We start from the raw sequence: 20,416 nt of genomic DNA, 5'->3' as shown, positions 1-20,416 counted from the left end.
AACGGTGAATGGGGATTGGGTAGGCTAATTTAGAGGCAGTCTACAATAACCTATAATAACACTTCAATAACACAGTACTATGACATGCAAATACTTAGATAATATTATGACCTTGGCTTGTACGTTAACCACATTGCAAAAACGAGTTCAACAGCAACTTTTAGTCTCGTAATTGCAGTATTTCAAATGACATAAATCTGCTGCATTGGACTGTTCACGGGAAGTGCAAATCATTGAATTGCATTATATTGACCTCTGGTGTTGGCGGCGTGGATTGACATACTTTATTTTAGGGCCAGTGTTGTTTTATAGCATTATAGTGTAATATTAAACTATAGAATAGTATAGTATTTTTTTCTGTAAATATGTAAGTAGACTATTTCTCAGATTTAAAAATATAATACTCACTGTCATCAGTTAGATTTGAAATGAGAGTAAAAATAGTATATTGATTATCAAATGACATTGTCATTTCATGTTTGTCATTAAAACGGATCTCACAATAATGATTGAGATGCGCAAGAACAAAATTACAGGTCAGATACAACAGGAAAGATAGGGGCATGTTTGTAGGGGTTTGGTCTAGCAGTGTGCGCTCCGTTCAGCATAATCTAATAATATTCACCAGCTGTATACTCGAACCTTCCCTTGAAAGCAACTACAAGTATAGCAACAGTATGTGTGATAAGTCAGCTGAGCTAGTTGCCCTACTCAAATGCATTAGAAACTATTAAATTAACTTTCATTGTGTCGACCCATGATGACTTCGACCTCAAATCAGAGTGATTGCCACTGGTTACTATGGAACTAGATTTCTGACATGAGGTTTCTAGATGAACAGCAAGAGGGGTGGGGGGGGGACGGAGACGTATGACCTTGTGCTATCCTAACACGCTGAGTGCGCACAGCTCGATGTCTCAGCTGCAGCGTCAGCCGAATGCCCCACTCTCCTGCAAGGATAGACCAGCATTTCCCAAACTCTGTCCTTGGGTCCCAAAGGGGTGCACGTTTTGGTTTTTGCTCAACGCTATTCAGCTTATTCAACTTTTCAAAGCTTGATGAGTAGTTGATTATTTGAATCAGCTGTGTAGTGCTAGGGCAAAAAACTAAACGTGCACCAAGTAAAAAATAAAAACCTGGGGTAGACTACACAGTCATGGTCTCAAGCAGCAAATGGACAATCTCTTTGAAATTGATGTTTATTTTTCTTTACAACTTTATTTTACAGATCATCATTCAATCATTAGACAGTAATTTCACAACACCCATCCAAAAGTTGGTTTCCTCCTTTAACAAGGCAAAATCTAAGTTTGAGACTTCAACCCACAGAACTGACTCAAGGGATGGATACTACAGACTAGGACAGCATCGCAGCCAGTCAGTCTCCCAGACACCTTCCTCGCCATGGTGAAATTCAGTAGGGTGCAACATGAAATGTTCCGATAAATGCATTGTGTGGAACAGACATGATTCTCTCATGTAGAATGAGGAACCATGTCTGCTCTATGCATGACATTTCTATCTGAAACAGAACATTGCCACCCTTCTGAACCCAGCCCTCGCATCAGCCAAACCTACAGTTGGTAACATCAATGTGGGTCACTATTTCTCCTGTATTCACTTTCTTATTACATTCAAAGGTTTCATCCCAAACCGCAACCTATTCCCTATACAGTGCACCACTTTGACCAGGGCCTGTGCACTTTATAGGGAATAGGGTGCCATGTGAGACACGGCCACAGGTTCTTTCCCTTTTCTAAGTTTCACCACAGGCCCCATCCCGGAGGCTCACAGAAGTGACAGACAAGCCAAACACTCAGAGGAATTTGCAGAACACTATAGATCAGAGAGCAACATGAGGTCTAGACTTGACTGAGGACTCTTAAAGAGTAGGGCTACTATTGGACACGTTCTATTTGGATTTAGTAAAGTCCTTCCAAATGGTTTCCCACCGGGTCCGCTAATTTGAGCTACTTAAAAAACACCAATAAAATACAAGGGAGACTGGCTTCAGACGTCTACCTCTGGGTCAAGCAACTACAGCTGAGACAAACAATTGGCATATTTTATTCCCACTCATAACAATACAAGCTAATACCATCAGTGCTCACCGAGCCATTCTGCCTACGCAGAACGATCTCAATCAACAAGCTCTGTGACGGATCGCTTGTCCTTCTCCTTTCCACTAAAAAGCTGAAGTTTTCATTAGCTACAACAGTGTTGGGAGGACATGTTTTGTCCCCTTTCATTGAAAATCTAACTTCAATGTGCTCGATTAAATAGGTTTCTTAATCTCAAATGAGGAAAAGTAGCAGAGGAAGGGTTTTGATCCGTTCCTAAGGATGGCTTTTGGCTGTTCGACTGCGCTGATGGACGTGGCCCTGCTGCTGCGTTGCTTCAGAAGGTGTAGCCAGCAGGGGGAGCCTTGTCGTCCTTGTTGCTCTCCAGGGAGAACGGGGGGATGCGAACATCAAAGTGGGAGCCGTCCGTCCTCTCGATGCGGAACGTCCCCCTGCACAGAGAGAGCATCATTAGAATCTTGACCATCACACCTCTGTACTAAAATGGGAGAAAGGTTGATGTTATTTTTTTGATATTGGAAAGCTTGAGTTACTCTTGCGTTTCCGTCTGTTTTCGATCGTTTGATTACTTGCCTGTAAATCTGTGCAAGATTCACTCAAACGTCAATTAATATTTTTATGTTTCCCCAGCTTATGTTCACGGGCAAGGACCAGGTTCAAATAGAAAAAACAGTTTATTAAGTAATTCTCAGACCAGAACATCCATAAACCTGCATTTCAGGTACTGCTGTGTCTGCTGCAATACTCTTAACTCATGTTAATAACACAGCTCCAACGTCATGTTACTCTGTGTAGAAGTAGTTACCACATGTGTCCACTGGGTGCTTGAAGGGAAACATGGCTGCTGTACTGGAAGGCTGGCTGCTCTTTGGACAAGACTGGCTCCTGGAGACAAAAACCATAGGTTATAGCCTCGACTCAGTCGTGGAAGTAACATACTGTATGAGTGGCTGTGTCAAATACATGCTTCCTCTGACCATAGATCCTCTCAGCCAATGAGCACAGAGAGGAATTGAGGATACAAGGACAGAGGAATTAAGTGTTTTGGCATTTAGTAAGGTTCACAGGCATTGAGGCATTAAGGTTCACAGGCATTAAGGTTCACAGGACACAGGCATTGAGAGTTTGTAATTCCGTTGTGTGGTGGCGGTTGTACTACTGACCCGACCTACGACCCCCCGGCCTCGGACCGTCTCCAGGGTGCCTGACAGGCTGAAGATCCTCCAGTGTCTCTCCCTCAGTTGCACCACCTCACTGCCCATGTTCTCCAGGCGGATGCAGTACCGCCACTGACACACGCCATATAAGCATCGGGTACACATTATGTTGCCGTTCTTACAGTCTACATTCGTACCCTTGACTGGATAGACGAGGCCTACATCATATATTGGTAAAAGTTCTAATTATTTGTCCTTTTTCAGGGAATTGTAAAAAGTAAATGCTACTTACCCAGTACACATGAGAATTTTGAGCATCCTGAGAAAGAAAATACTGTATTTATTTTTTGTGCTCGGGCAGATTCAAGATCATCATAAGTATCACACGACAGAGTGGGAGGACTCAGGGACGAGCAGAACATTATTGAAAGGGTGGAGTTATGGAAAGAGCTCAATAGTATCTTGTATAATATTTATTTGATAGCAACTGACAATTAAAAACAGAGGCTCTCTCAATGTCTTAACCTGTTCTCCCCTTCATCTGCACTGATTGAAAAAGACTTGAGGTGAAAACAATATGGTGGAAGAACCTGGTCAGTTCTTTCAGATCAGAGCACTAAAAAATAAGCTACAAGGGGAGCTCCAGAGTGGCGCAGCGGTCTAAGACACTGCAGCGCTAAAAGCGTCACTACAGACCCGGGTTGAATCCCGGGCTGTGACGCAGCCGGCCGCGACCAGGAGACCCATGAGGTGGCGCACAATTGGCCCAGCGTTGTCCGGGTTAGGGGAGGGTTTGGCCATCTGGGATGTCCTTGTCCCATCACGTTCTAGCGAATCCTTGTGGTGGGCCGGGCGCCTGCAAGCTGACCTCACTCGCCAGTTGTATGGTGTTTCCTCCAACTCATTGGTGCTGGTGGCTTCCGGGTTAAGTGGGCAGTGTGTGAAGGTCAAGTGCGGCTTGGCGGGGTCGTGTTTCGGAGGACGCATGGATCTTGACCTTCGCCTCTCCTGAGTCCGTACACGATTTGCAGCGATGGGACAAGACTAACTACCAATTGGATATCACAAAATAACAAATAAGAAGAAGCTACAAGGAGGGCAGATTTTTGAGAAAGAGCCTCATAGTCCAAACAGCGACATTATCCTTACCCTCATGCCCATGTAGAAGGGGATGACGGTGACCCTGATGTTCTCAGTCGTCTCTCTGTGCACGTCTGACAGCTCCAGCCAGGGATGGTTCTTCTCCTGCCATGCCTTCAGAGTGTCCCTCGCACTGAACGGGGGAGCTTGGGTGGCTAGACACACAGGATACTCAGTTTACACAGTTGTAACACACACACGTGAATGCCCACAAAGTAACTGGATATATTGTATACTTTACAGTACCTGTGAATTTAAAAAAAATCTTTGAACACTTTATAGTACTACTGAATGTTTAAGTTGGAAGAAGTTGGAATTTGTGAATGTTCCAAAAAATGGCTGGAAATGTACAGAGTGTAGAAAACAAAGGACACCGGCTCTTATCCACGACAGACTGACCAGGTGAAAGCTATGATCCCTTATTGATGTCACTTCTTAAATCCACATCAATCCGTGTATATGAAGGGGAGGAGACAGGTTAAAGAATGATTTTTGTTGTGTATGTGTGCCATTCAGAGGTTGAATAGGCATGACAAAAGATTTAAGTGCCTTTCAACAGGGTATTGCAGTAGGTATCAGGCGCACCGGTTTGTGTCAAGAACTGCAACGCTACTGGATTTTTCACGCTCAACCGTTTCCCTTGTGTATCAAGAATGGTGCACCACCCAAAGGACATCCAGACAACCTGACAACTGTGGGAATCATTGGAGTCAACATGGGTCAGCATCCATGTGGAACGCTTTCAACACCTTGTAGACTCCATGCCACGAACAACAGGGGCTGTTCTGAGGGCAAAGGGGGGTGCAACTCAATATAAGGAAGGTGTCCTTAATGTTTTGTACACTCAGTGTGTACTATGCTGTACAATGAAATGACACATGGAAAGTGGAAAGCAGCGAGTGGCTGGCGCTTACTTTTGTCAGGGTTGAACATGAGGAAGCGCTCAAACAGCTCGTGCTGGATGGGGACCTGCTCTGTGGAGTTGTAGGGCAGGATGTCTTCATGACTCACATAGTCCAGACCTGAAACACACACATTGACAGCCAGGCAAAATGCCCAGTCAGTCAGGAGGATGACAGTGACAGAAAAAGTACAAGGAAGTAACTAGGTTAGTTATACAAAATCACGTGGCAGCCAAGATTATTCGCACACGGACAGTACCATTTCCTGATAAGAACTCAATGCATTTTTGTGGGTGGTGGGAAAATTCAAATGGTCCGTTTGAAAAGAAATCAAAGCACGTAGCCATTTACTACACAGGGAGCAGCGGATCATGTGTTGTTTACCTGGGATGGCATAGAGGGCTCTGCTGTCGTCATGGTTCGCCAGGAACGTCACTGCTTCTGTCTGAGACCTCTGAGACTGTCAACACAATAGGAGAAACAACTAGAAGACTGGCAGTCTGGTATATGTCATCATTTAGGCCTAGTCAGTAAGAACAATGGCATAACATTGGTTGTGTTCAGAGGTCACGTACTATATGAGGGCAATCCCGCGTGTCGATGAGGACCTGGTAGTAGGTATGAGTTTTCCCCTTCACCTCTTTTGACCCGTGTGAACCAGGAGGCTCTGGCTTGCTGAGGACGGGACATGGGTGTAAAATATATATTTAAAAAAAAAAGATATATATATATATATATAACCATTAAAAACAAACTAAGATGTAATATGCACCTGTCAGACATGGGAGGAATGACGTCTCGGTCATAGATACGGGCGTGCCAGGGGAACAACACGATCCCTCTGTAGCCAAACACACTATGAAGGAAGAGCTGAGAGAACATGGAGAAACAGACTTGAGGTTGGAAACAGCCTTTGTGACAAGGGCAACTACAGTATAGGCTAGGGGGCAGGACCAATAGTTCTGGTCTGGGTGGGTAAACCGCACGGCGCTGCCCAGCTTACCTGGCCTGTTTCATATTTGCCATGCTGCTTCAGCGCCTCAAACACTCCCACCGTCTCCAGAACCTTCCCCTCTGGCCTGTTCCTGCCAAAACACAGGCCACACTATGACAACCAGGAACAAAAAGGTCTTCACGGGTCCACCCGAACACCTGAGATCCGACCCAGATCCTATTTGTTAACCAGAACAGCAACTTGGCTGACAAACATTTTCTCACTCGGGTCCAATTGGGTTTGGTGTAAACGTGGACCCGTTGGTGTATGGGTTGGGTCTAGGTATGGTTGTAGTCGGGTCCGATTGTTCTCGGGTCCCCCTATTTTAAATATTTTTATTTTATTATGAACGGGTCCATTCGGGTTCGGGTCGGATTGTCTTCGGGTCCAACTTTTTGGAGCCAAGAAGACCTCTACATCTCACTGTAGAACTACATTAGTCTCACCTAGCCAACTGTTGTAGCAGCTTGGAAATGGAACCTAGTGCACACAATACGCAACATGAGCACTGAGATGACATGTCATCTCATAGTCATCCCCCTTGGACTAAAGCTTCACCTCAAATCAGACAAATTGAATAAAACACCTAGATTTATCAAAGTTCAACAAACAAAAATTCTAAAGTCTAATCTTTGTCAATCCCTTTGCAGTATTATATCAACAAGGTATTGTGAACAACAGCTGGCTGTGTTCAAGTCACTCATACTTGGACAGATCTATTTTTCAAAACATGGGGGGGGTGATATTGATGGGGGATTTAGTTTTGCGTGGCTCCTCTAAATATCCATATTATTGGCAGATGATATGGAAGAGATCTGACCAAAGGCTTGCGTGTTCATCAGCTATGTTGGGGATTACTGGCAGAGGTTGACCCTTGGATTATCATACGGTCGCTGACAAGAAAACAACAACCAGGCTGGTGAAATACCAGAACAAATACATTGTTAAAAACGGAGAGTCAGATCGGTAACAATGTTTCCTCATTTCATGGAGGTTATCATTGAGAGAGAAAGAACAGGACAGCAATACATTACAAGATTTACATAAAGTATAGACAGGATTACAAGCTGGTGCTGGATCGGTCTTCCAATTGCTAACATCGTGGGGTCCATGTCAACCCAAGCCCTCCACCCCCTCTACATTTATTCCCTTGGCACGAGGGAGGCAAATAAATAGGAGTCATTACTCTGTGCTGGCTCAAGCCAACCTGCACCCTTATGTAATCAACAGCAGATCAGGCTTTGTAGATGGGTCCAAAGTGCTCTACGTTCTTCCACTCAGACAAAAAGTGAACTAGCTAATATAGGTCAAATATGTTGCCAACTTCCTACTAGTGTTTCAATGTCACTTTTTCCTCGATAGGTGGCTTAGTGTCTATGTAAGTCGACACTCTAGAAGTCTTCACAGGTTCACCCGAACACCCGGGTCCAAAAGTCTAATTTTTCCCCTCGGGTCCTGTTTGATTGTCATTAGGTCTATGGATCTACAGCTGATATATAGCCTATAGCATATGTATTTTACACTAATAAAAGTTCATTTGACTTATAGAAAGCCTAGCCAACATAAAATATCTATTCATTAACCAGAAAAGCAACAGGGCTGATAAATGTAATTGGGTCTGGTCTAGGCTCGGACCCATATGGGTACGGGTCGGGTGCATTCCAAGTTTGGGTGCGATTGCTCTCGGGTCCCGGGGCCAACTTTTAGGACATGAGAAGACCTCTACTACAACTCCCACTTTGACCGGTCTGAAAACAACCAGGCTTGCAGCTAGGGCTGACCCCATTTAGGCTGTTGGTTGACCGAGATTTCTTTAGGCGAGCAATAACAAAAAATAAATCATGGTATACAAGACATCGGTCTGAGTGGACTGATCCATTGTTTGGGGCCGTGAGGATGGCACGGTCCATTAACCTCTTCAGTCGACCCTCTACTTTTTTGAACATTTTGTTAAAAATCGCGCAACATTTCAGCGCCCTGCTACTCATGCCAGGAATATAGTACGTTCATATGGTTAGAATGTGTGGATAGGAAACCCTCGGACGTTTTTAAAACTGGTTAAATCACGACTGTGGCTATTACATAACGTGCGTTACATCGGAAAGCGCAGGAAAACCTGATCACAGAAAATGGAAATAAATATCCTTGCGCCACTTCCAGCAATTGTTAACAGTGAGCCGAATTAGATAAGACCGAGCATTCAACTCCCACAGCATCCCCATGTTGTCTAGAGTCTTGTGAATTGAATCATCTTTGATTCTTGGTTGAACCGAAAGAGGGGCACGACTTACCTCCGGTCTCCGCCCAGATCATTCCGGAAGAGCTCTCTCCTGAAATTTTTTCCAAGACGACAGCTAATGATATTTACATCGCCTACGGATGATTTTTATCGCTTATTAACGTTTACTAATACCTAAAGTAGCATTACAAACGTATTTCGAAGTGTTTTGTGAAAGTTTATCGTCTACTTTTTGAATTAAAAAAATGACGTTACGTTGTGAAATCGCTGTTTTTTTCGTTTATCACACAGTCTACATATAACGATATCTTGGCTTTATATGGCCCGATTTAATCGAAATAAAGACCCAATAGTGTTTATGGGACATCTAGGAGTGCCAACAAAGAAGATGGTGAAAGGTAATGACTGTTTTCTATTTTATTGTGCGGTTTGTGTAACGCCGAAATGCTAATTATTTTGTTTACGTCCCCTGCTGTGCTTTTCTGTTGTAGTGTATTGGTGCATGCTATCAGATAATAGCTTCTCATGCTGTCGCCGAAAAGCATTTTAAAAATCTGACTTGTTGCCTGGATTCACAACGAGTGTAGCTTTAATTTGATACCCTGCATGTGTATTTTAATGAACTTTTGAGTTTTAACTAATACTATTAGCATTTAGCGTAGCGCATTTGCATTTCCAGAGCTCTAGTTGGGACGCTTGCGTCCCAAGTAGAGGCAAGAGGTTAAGCTAAGACGTGCTCGTGAAATTGTATATGGTTATATGAACAAATGGTGCAAATAATATTTAACAAATGCACTCTCACACATTGGATAGCGGTTGCTGTCCGTGGTTCTGAAACCCATCAGTGCGCTGTTGAATTGGCACCTTTTCCTAGACCATGTTGCCATGTCCATAGAAGCAAAGTTAACCAGCATATTGGTGTTGAGAACAATGCGGTGGAGGCAGGAGCGGAGTTAGAGACAAGAAAACAGCCCTTGCCTTCATTGTCTAAGAAAGGTGAGGAGAGATCTATAACCAATAGTCTAACGTTAAAATGTGCCTGGCTTTATAAATCATCCATATACATTTACAGAAATAAAACAGATCCTGCTTCTGTTGCCTGTGAGTGTTTGTTAAATAGCCTACTGATTCCGTGAGCACCAAGCCTCACAACAAGTCGGACAAACAATTTCTCAAATTCAGACGTATTTAATCTTTGCTTGCGAGGGAATCTGGAATGTTTTTCCCTAAACAAATGAGGGGTTTCGGTAACAGCACTTTTCAGTCAGAAATGGCTGTAATTATGTTGCAGCTTCAGCAACAGACACTGTTGCTGTTCTGTGGTGGTCCTTGCAGCATGGAGGAGAGACCAACGGGCGATAGTCACGCAGTCAACCGGTCATTTTACACAGCGCAGTCTGAGCCCGGCCTGGCACAATCAAATCAATTGCGGTCAGACTCCCTCTAGTCATTTGTGTCTTCATTTCAAACTGTGCTTAAGAAAGAACCAGAGAAGCTCAGTACATATCGTTTATTTGATTTACACACATAGGATGTGTCTATATATGGAAAGACATCTTTACAAATTTAGACCAATCTACAGATGACTCTCGGATTGACTAAGATTTTTTTTGTCAGGGACAGCCCTACTTGCAGCACATAGTAACATTCCACTTTGTTATTTTCTTTGGCTAGTTTCCATGTCTTGCCTGGATATTGAAAACACTCGTTTCAAGTTTTATTAGTTGTATGTAGGGGATACGTCGTCCAACGAAATTCTTACTTGCAGGGTCCTTCGACAATGCAACGAGAAATAAAATAAACATTTTTGCATACGTATAATACAGGAAGGCACAATTTTGAATCCAATATTTACACTTGTATTGGGGAAGGGGGGGGGTATAAATTGAGCAGTATAATAAGAGTCTGTTTAGGAACAGTCACAATGTGAGTGTAGCATGAATGTACAGTATGTGTTTGTGTGTGCTAAGGTGCAGAGTCAGAGCAGGTGGTCAGTCCAGTTCAAGTGCTCAGCAGTCTGATGGCTTGTAACTAGAAAATGTCTGTCTACTTATGAATACTGAAAATATGCACAGATTTGCCTGGAAGTTAAGTTCCATCTATAAGCTGTGTGTTACCAAATGCAACAAAGTGCCAACATATGGCACTGTTTGATTTGTAAGTTGTGATATACTAAAAACAACTTGACTTGTCTGACAACAGGAGCTTGTGCAATGTACCAATCATTGTAGCTCTTCACAAAATATCTGCCAATCATAGATAATAGCTAGGAACCTTCCTGTTTCTGCAAGTTCAGCAAGTTTCTATCCAAGCTGACATCTTGACACGTGTTGCGCAATCAACATTAAATAAATGCTCTGCTAATTAAATGTCCTACATTAGCTAGATATTAGCAGGACCAGTCAAAAGTTGACACCTACTCAGTCTTTAGTTTTTACTATTTTCTACATTGTAGAATAATAGTGAAGACATATGGAATCATGTAGTAACCCAAAAAGAGTGTTAAACTAATACAAATATATTTTAGATTTTTCAAAGTAGCCACCCTTTTCCTTGACAGCTTTGCACACTACTGGCATTCTCTCAACCAGCTTCATGAGGTAGTCACCTGGAATGAATTTCAATGAACAGGTGTGCCTTGTTAAAAGTTCATTTGTGGAATATCTTTCCTTCTTCATGGGTTTTGTCACAACACAACTGATTGGCTAAGGAAGGGGTGGTATACAGAAGATGGTATCTTACCAAATAGGGCTAAGCCCATATTGTGGCAAGAACAGCTCAAATAACCAAAGAGAAACGACAGTCCATCATGACTTTAAGTAATGGAGGTCAGTCAATTCGGAAAATTTCAAGAACTTGTAAAGTTTCACCTGCAGTCGCAAAAACCATCAAGCGCTATCATGAAACTGGCTTTCATGAGGACAGCCACAGGAAAGGAAGACCCAGAATTACCTCTGCTGCCGAGAGTTAACTGCACCTCAGAAATTGCAGCTCAAATAAATAAAGTTCAAGTAACCAACATCTTAACAGCAACTGTTCAGAGTATAGGTCCACAGATTATGATTTTTCAACGCCAATACTAATTATTGGAGGACCAAAACAGCCGATACCGATAAAATTTAAATAAAAGGCAGATTTTTTTAAATGTATTTGTAATAATGACAATTACAACAATACTGAATGAACTTAATTTAACTTAACATAATACAACAATAAAATCAATTTAGCCTCAAGTAAATAATGAAACATTTTCAATTTGGTTTAAATAATGCAAAAACAAAAGTGTTGGAGAAGAAAGTAAGTGCAATATGTGCTATGTAAGAAAGCTAACGTTTCAGTTCCTTGCTCAGAACACATGAAAGCTGGTGGTTCCTTTTAACACTGATCTTCAATATTCCCAGGTAAGAAGTTTTAGGTTGTAGTTATAGGACTATTTCCCTCTATACCATTTGTATTTCATTAACCTTTGACTATTGGATGTTCTTATAGGCACTTTAGTATTGCCAGTGCAACAGTATAGCTACCGTCCCTCTCCTCCCTGGGCTGGAACCAGCAACACAACGACAACAGCCACCATCGAAGCAGCGTTACCCATGCAGAGCAAGGGGAACAACTACGAGAAGGCTCAGAGCGAGTGACGTTTGAAACACTATTAGCGCGGGATAACTAGCTAGCCATTTCACTTCGGTTACACCAGCCTCATCTCGGGAGTTGATATGCTTGAAGTCATAAACTGCGCAATGCTTGACGCACAATGAAGAGCTGCTGGGAAAATGCACACATATGCTGTTTGAATGAATGGATCCCCCTAGCTGACAAGGTGAAACTCTGTCGTTCTGCCCCTGAACAAGTCTGTTAACACATTCTTATTTTCAATGACGGCCTAGGAACGGTGGGTTAACAGACTAGCCTAGTTAAATAAAGGTGTAAAAAAAATAGATATATATAAATAGGTGTCCAGAAATACCGATTTCCGATTGTTATGAAAACTTGATATCGGCCGGTCCGATTGATCGGTCGACCTCTAGTTCAGAGGAGACCGTGTGAAACAGGCCTTCATGGTCAAACTGCTGTAAAGAAACCACTACCAAGAAGGACACAAACAAGAAGAAGAGACTTGCTTGAGCCAAGAAACACAAGCAATGGACATTAGACCGGTGGAAATCTGTCCTTTGGTCCGATGAGTCCAAAGTTGAGATTTTTTAGTTCCAACCGCCATGTCTTTGTGAGACACAGTGTAGGTGAACAGATGATCGCTGCATGTGGGTTCCCACCGTGAAGCGTGGTGGTGTGATGGTGCTTTGCTGGAGACACTGTGTGATTTATTTAGAATTCAAGGCACACTTAACCAACATGGCTACCACAGCATTCTGCAGCAATACACCATCCCATCTGGTTTGCGATTAGTGGGACAATCATTTGTTTTTCAACAGGACAATGACCCAACACACCTTCAGGCTGTGTAAGAGCTATTTGACAAAGGAGAGTGATGGCGAGCTGCATCAGATGAACTGGCCTCCACAAATCAGTCAACCTCATACCAATTGAGATGATTTGGGATGAGTTGGAAAGCAGTGAGGGAAAAGAAGCCAACAAGTGCTCAGCATGTGTGGGAACTCCTTCAAGAATGTTGGAAAAGCATTCCAGGTGAAGCTGGTTGAGAGAATGACAGCTTTGTACACTCTTGGCAAGGCAAGAGTGGGCTACTTTGAAGAATCTAAAAACATTTTTTTATTTGTTTACATTTTTTAGGGTTACTACATGGCGTTATTTCAGTTTGTCTTCACGATTATTCTACAATGTAGAAAAACAGTAAAAATAAAGAAAAACCCTTGAATGAGGTGCCCAAACTTTTGACTGGGACTGTATGTGCGTGTATGGTTAAAGTTGGAAGTTTACATACACCGTAGCCAAATATATTTAAACTCAGTTTCACAATTCCTGACATTTAATCCAAGTCAAAATTCCCTGTTTAAGGATCACCACTTTATTTTAAAAATGTGAAATGTCAGAATAATAGTTGAGAATTCTTTCAGATTGTATTTCTTTAAATCAGATTCCCAGTGGTTCAGAAGTTTACGTACACTCAATTAGTATTTGGTAGCATTGCCTATAAATTGTTTAACTTGGGTCAAACGTTGCAGGTAGCCTTCCACAAGCTTCCCCCAATAAGTTGAGTGAATTTTGGCCCATTCCTCCTGACAGAGCTGGTGTAACTGAGTCATGTTTGTAGGCCTCCTTGCTCGCACACGCTTTTTCAGTTCTGCCCACAAATTTTCTATAGGATTGAGGTCAGGGCTTTGTGATTTAAAGAAGCAATAAAACTGGCCTTCCTTAGACTAGTTGAGTATCTGGAGCAACAGCATTTGTGGATTTGATTACAGGCTCAAAATGGCCAGAAATAAAGACCGTTCTTCTGAAACTTGTCAGTCTATTCTTGTTCTGAGAAATGAAGGCTATTCCATGCCAGAAATTGCCAAAAAAACTGAAGATCTCATATAACGCTGTGTACTACCCTCTTCACAGAATAGTGCAAACTGTCTCTAACCAGAATAGAAAGAGTGGGAGGCCCCGGTGCACAACTGAGCAAGAGGACAAGTACATTAGTGTCTAGTTTGAGACAGACACTTCACAAGTCCTCAACTGGCAGCTTCATTAAATAGTGCCCGCGAAACACCAGTCTCAACGTCAACAGTGAAGAGGTGACTCCGGGATGCTGGTCTTCTAGGCAGAGTTGCAAAGAAAAAGCCATAACTCAGACTAGCCAATACAACAAAAAAAAAAGATGGGCTAAAGAACACAGACACTGGACAGAGGAAGATTGGAAAAAGGTGTTATGGACAGACAAATCTAAGTTTGAGGTGTTCGGTTCACAAAGAACAACATTCATTAGACTCAGAAAAAATTCAAAGATGCTGGAGGAGTGTTTGATGCCATCTGTCAAGTATGGTGTCGGCAATCTGATGGTCTGGGGGTGCTTTGGTGGTGGTAAAGTGGTAGATTTGTACAGGGTAAAAGGGATCTTGAAGAAGAAAGGCTATTACTTAATTTTGCAACACCACGCCATACCTTGTGGACACCGCTTAATTGGAGCCAATTTCCTCCTACAACAAGACAATGACCCAAAGCACAGCTCCAAACTATGCAATAACTATTTAGGGAAGAAGCAGTCAGCTGGTATTCTGTCTATAATGGAGAGGCCAGCACAGTCACCGGATCTCAACCTTTTTGAGCAGTTGTGGGAGCAGCTTGACCGTATGGTACGTAAGAAGTGCCCATCAAGCAATCCAATTTGTGGGAGGTGCTTCAGGAAGCATGGGGTGAAATCTCTTCAGATTACCTCAACTAATTGACAACTAGAATGCCAAAGTTCTACAAGGCTGTAATTGCTACAAATGGAGGATTCTTTAATGAAAGCAAAAGTTTGAAGGAATATAATTTCAATTAAAAATCTTTATAAATTTTGTCAACATCTTGACTATATTTCTTATTCATTTTGCAACTCATTTCATGTATGTTTTCATGGAAAACATGGACATTTCTAAGTGACCACAAACTTTTGAATGGTAGTGTATATCAGTGGAGGCTCCTCAGAGGAGGATGGGGAGGACCATCTTCAGCTAATTTCATAAAATAAAATGCTAAAATATTCAAATGTATACTTTCTAGATAAAACTATACTACATATAATCACACCACCAAATAACTGATTAAAACATACTATTTTGTAAAGAAGGTCTACAGTAGCTTCAACAGCACTCTGTTAGGTAGCGCCATGGTGTATGTAGCCTGAGGACAGCTTGCTTCAGTCCTCTGGGTACATTTACTTCAATACCAAACATATGAGGCTCATGGTTCTCACCCCCTACCATAGACTTACACAATAATTATGACAACTTCCAGAGGACATCCTTACAGCCCATCAGAACTCTTGCTGCCTGAACTGACTTGTCCGTCAAAACAAAGGATCAGAGAATGAACCTAGTACTAAACGCATAAGCTACAGCTAGCTAGCACTGCATAAAATGTTGAGTAGTTGACTCAAAGAGAGAGAAAGACAATAGTTTAACAAATACATTACTTCCAAAATGATGGAGAATCATCACATACTTAGCAAATGCAGCTAGCTGGTTTAGCCTACAGAAACAGGGGGACGTTATGTTAGCTAGCTGGCTGCGACTTTCCAACACCACACTGGAAGTCTTCCAAGTCAAGGTAAGCTTTTGGTATTACAAATGTATTTCCACCGGGGCCCATCGGTGTAAATGCTTACTGAATGTACACCAACGTTACTGTATGATTGTACCGGGTTTACTAACGCGTTAGTTATATATTAGCTATGCTGACTATGACGTTACTTTAGCTAATATAGTGACAACGATGTAGGCTGTTTTTCCCCCGCCTGGTCACATGCATAGAGCTCCACAAGCGAAGGAAAGAGGTGAGAGGAGGAGAGCGCATGGAAGCGAGAAGGAATACAACGTGGCTGCTATTGATGCATCATTGGGCAGCATTCAAGACAGTGGGCGAACTGGCTAGCTAGCTAGGTCGCATTAGCTTAGCCTTAGAAGGTAGCCCTTACCGTGACGACATAAACCTCGTCTGCTGAATGTTGGGCAGTCCACATGCTAAACACGGCAACCGGGGTCTCTTCGCCTCAAGTCCACTACTCCCTTCAATAATACTCAATATTCTATGTGTGTGTTTCCTGTTGTATTTACTGACGGTAGTCAGAAAGCCTCGTCGTATTGCACAAGCAGCCATCTTTTCTACTTCTGCACAAGCACGCCGAGGCTGACGTGTATAAAAGCGGGCGAATTAAAAAGTTGATTTAAAGGTCCAATGTAGCCGTTTTTATCTAAATATCAAATACTTTCTGGGTAACAAAGTACCTTACTGTAATTATTTTCAATTAAAATGTTCAAAAAATATTCCTAGCAAAGAGAAATTTCTCAAGCAAAAATGTTGCTAGGATTGTCTGGGAGTGTTCTGAGTGGCGATGGAAAATTTGAAAACTAGCTGTTTTTGGCGGAGGTTTGGAAATCTTTCTTATTGGTCTATTGATGTCAACAGGCAGGCCAAAACTCCATACCACCACTATCATACTTTTCGCAATTTCACAGTATTATGCCAACCTCAGTGTGGAAATATTAATACATATAATGTTTTTGGCTGCACTGGGTCTAAAAAGTTTAACCTTAGCATCAGGTACTCTGTTGTGTTTAAAATGTAAATGTAAAGTAATCTCAATTTAAAGGCCCAGTGCAGTCACAAAATTCCAGTGTTATTTCGACCTCAATGTACTCATTTTGAGAATTACATTTACTTTTGAAACGTAAGTATATTTAAAACCAAGTGCTTTTTGACTTTTACTCAAGTAGTATTTTGCTAGGAGACTTTTACTAGTTTTTAATTTTTACTTTTACAATTGGGTACTTTTTCTACCACTGCAAACAGGCTATTATTACTGTAACGTTAACTAGCCAACGTTACATTGGCTACACAGTAAGTAGAGCTAGGTCGCTGTTTTTCTATATTAAACTACGTACGATATGTTGTAACACGGAACAAAATCAAGTTTGCGCCAGAAGGGGTCCGTTCTTTCAGCTTTTCTCAGATACTATTTGTCCATTGCCATGTCTTGCTTGAAAGCTTGAAGCTAACAATTAATTGTATGCCCATTCGTTTTCATTTCAGCCCTGTTTGAACGCATAATTACGCTAACTCCGTATTCACAAAGTACAATACTCAGTGAGTCAACTCAAATCCAGCTAACTGGTAATTATGAAGTTATATGTATTTATTTTATTTTCATCTAGCTAGTTATCTTGTTGTGTCTGCATTGCCCGTGCTTAGTTCGGCTGGAAGCAGGTTACGTCTTGAGCAGGCAACCTCTGTGACTTGTTTTTTCAGCTGGTGAATTTTAATGTAGTTTACGAAAGTTCAATCAGGAAGGCAGGTCATTTAACTGAATCGTTTAATTTAAGCGTTTTACTCTGTGTCCCAGCAAAGGGTTACCAGCATCTGTCATCAGCATTCATCGGAGACGTGGCTATACCCCATTAAGACATGTCCATATTGTATTCTGTTTCTGTTGTTCATTCAGTTAAGCATATACTCAATTGAAATACTGTTGCATCCGTCAACAGGCAATAACTAGCTACAGAAGATGAATGAATGAATACATATTTAACTCTAACCTATTTTTCAGGAATTTATCTTTCAGCATAAAAATATCCTGCCTCTTCTTCACCAGTGAATCAGGCAGCACTTCAGGTATTTTGTCTTTGTACTGCCTAATCCTATGATAATAGATCACATGACTGCCTGGTCTAGCTGGTTGGTTTGTGACTTTACTACTTACAGGCATACATGAGCATAAATATTTAAGTTATGGACTGTCGGATATTAAAATGTAAAACAAAAATCATGGTGTGTGTGTGGTGGGGGGGTTAAAAAGTAACCTTGTCACCTTGCAAGCAGATTGATAACTTGTAGCTACACATTTCCCTTACATTCATGATCCCATTTCTTATGTGCTAAAGGGTCATCGCTGATGAAAGGCCTGCAAAATGACAAGGAGGAGATACTTGAGGACAAAGAGTATGCGATTGAGACACAGACACACATACACAGGACAGGCAGGTGAACATCGACTGGCAGAGAAGCAGCTGAACTGGTTCCCCCCTAGCCCTTCTAGTTTGATGCTGACAGAGGTGGCTGCTGCACATGCTAAACTGGTGGTGCAGGTCGTAAAAATGCTCTAGCCTGGTCCCAGATCCCTCTAGCCTGGGCTTGCTAACTCCTAATGTATGATATGGTTATGATAGTAATGTAGGCCCTAACATGCACTTTGTTTTCAGGTTTGAATGAGACAATATATTCCCCTAACCTTATTATTTTAATAAAGTTATTGTTTATGAATATTATATTACTTGTGTATGTCTGTCCTTATCATATGTAATTGATAATTGTTTTTGGTGCAGATGTGTTTCATTTACTATCTGGATAAAGTGTCTGATCATGGAAAATGTCATAGAATTTTTTTAAAGTACCATCAGTCACATCAGTCCATATTTTGTAAGGATAAGAATAGAACTACCTTTTAATGTGAAGAAGTTCTACCTTCCAGAGCTTGAGTTCTAAAATAATAACTTGAAAAGATACACAGCTAGCAAATTTGATTCCTTGGAAGTTGTGGGAATGTACGTTTTTGGTTTCCCATTGGTTCTGGGAACAAAGCCAGAAGTTTCCGTACCAGTAAAACCGAACGTTCTAAGAACAGAAGTTAACATTTTGCCTGTTCTGGGAACGTTTATTTTTAGGTTGCAGGTAGGTTCTGAAAATGTTTTACTCTGGTTCTATTAAAATTTTCCTGGGAGGTTTTATTAACGCTCTGAGAACAAATTTATAGGTTATTTGTTTTTTGAATAACTTCCTTAACTTTCACTAAATGTTTCAAAAAGTATTTTAATAACACTGCTAGCTTATTCTGGGCAAACTCTTCTTTTTTCTCCAAGCACAGATAGGACACATGGAAATTATTTTCCTTAGACATGAATCATGAAAACAAATACATTTGTTTATTTTGACAGCATCTGTGAAATTTGAACCTATAATCTTCTGTCTATCCATGGAATTAGCAGTTGTGGAAAAAGTACCCAATTGTCATACCCAATTGAGTACCAAATTGAGTAATTTTCAATTAAGGTATGTTTACTTTTACTCAAGTAAAAGTGAGTCACCCAGTAAAATATTGCTTGAGTAAAAGTATTTGGTTTTAAATATACTCAAGTATGAAAAGTAAATGTTATTGCTAAAATATACTTCGTATTGAAAGTAGAAGTGTAAATCATTTCAAATTCCCAATATTAAGAAAACCAGACAGTACCATTTTATTTACTGATAGCCAGGGGCACACTCTAACACTCAGACATAATTTACAAACTAAGCATTTGTGTTTAGTGAGTCCGCCAGATCAAAGGCAATAGGGATGACCAGGGATGTTCTCTTGATAAGTGTGTGAATTGGACCATTTTCCAGTCCTGCTTAGCATTCAAAATGTAACGAGTACTTTTGGGTGTCAGGGATAATGTATGGAGTGAAAAGTACATTATTGTCTTTAGCAATGTAGTAAAGTAAAAGTTGTCCAAAATATAAATAGTCAAGTACAGATACCCCCAAGACTACTTCAGTATGTTGACTTAAATAACTTACACCACTGGGAATTAGTCCACTGCGGCACCAAGATGGAGCTAGCATGCCTTGTTTCTTTACTCATTCAATGCTGTTCATTTCAGTCTGTCCAACAGACCCCTTTTCAAAGGAAACAATAAGTTATTAAGATGAGGTGTAGCCAATTAGTGGCGAGGCCAGCACGCACACCTGAAAACACTTAACAGGAAAGAGGCTAGAGAAAGTTTTGTTTATGCTGAGAATAAAATCTATATGTTTTTAAATAACATTATTTAGAATGTTCTCTGAACTTAACTAAAGTTTTCTTGTGTTTTTTTTAATAGAAAGTTTTCTTAACAGTCAGAACAGAATGTACCACCCCAGTGCTGGCTTGCCTTTGAAGCTAAATTGGTCCTGGTCAGTCCCTGGATGGGAGACCAGGGGCCTGTTGCACAAAACTAGGATAAGGGATTAAGCCAGGATATCTTGGTGATCCTGGCTCAATTGATCCGTAATCCGGTTGCACTAAAGATGGATAGGGGGCAGGAGGATATGTTATGGTATAAATTACCATGGAGATTTATTCTGTGGAGCTAGCCTGCTCCAGACCAGGCTAAATTCCAGGATCTATTTAATCTCATCCCTAATGTCAGTCAGCAGTCACCACAAATGGAAACCAATAGTTATTTCACTGCTCACTATACATTGTTATCACATATAACTAGACC

General features: G+C 41.3%; 1 protein-coding gene and 1 long non-coding RNA gene across 3 annotated transcripts; one reads left to right on the top strand and one right to left on the bottom strand.

Moving 5' to 3' along the window:
* Window positions 1–1,183: 1,183 nt before the first annotated feature.
* Window positions 1,184–16,484, bottom strand: LOC115141586 (polymerase delta-interacting protein 2-like). Of its 2 annotated transcripts, none has more exons than XM_029680598.2 (11): window positions 16,096–16,484; window positions 6,284–6,365; window positions 6,053–6,150; window positions 5,856–5,955; window positions 5,665–5,740; window positions 5,293–5,400; window positions 4,388–4,533; window positions 3,531–3,557; window positions 3,245–3,370; window positions 2,887–2,966; window positions 1,184–2,512 (listed from the first exon to the last, which is right to left on the bottom strand). In XM_029680598.2, exons 1-11 carry the CDS (start codon window positions 16,275–16,277, stop codon window positions 2,398–2,400), a joined length of 1,140 nt encoding a protein of 379 aa, XP_029536458.1. In that variant the 5' UTR covers window positions 16,278–16,484; the 3' UTR covers window positions 1,184–2,397. The 2 variants fall into 2 exon arrangements, with proteins under 2 accessions (XP_029536458.1, XP_029536459.1); XM_029680599.2 differs by having other exon boundaries at window positions 6,284–6,359; window positions 16,096–16,483.
* On the top strand, window positions 15,414–18,442 carry LOC115141587 (uncharacterized). The gene is made up of 3 exons (XR_003865384.2): window positions 15,414–15,728; window positions 17,725–17,789; window positions 18,059–18,442. It is a non-coding gene; the product is annotated as an uncharacterized LOC115141587 (long non-coding RNA).
* The last annotated feature ends 1,974 nt before the right edge of the window (window positions 18,443–20,416 follow it).

This window comes from Oncorhynchus nerka, linkage group LG14 (genome assembly GCF_034236695.1).
Source record: "Oncorhynchus nerka isolate Pitt River linkage group LG14, Oner_Uvic_2.0, whole genome shotgun sequence".
NCBI classification, from domain to species: domain Eukaryota; kingdom Metazoa; phylum Chordata; class Actinopteri; order Salmoniformes; family Salmonidae; genus Oncorhynchus; species Oncorhynchus nerka.
The sequence above is the reverse complement of the archived record's forward strand: the minus strand, read 5'-3'. Positions and strand labels throughout refer to the sequence as shown.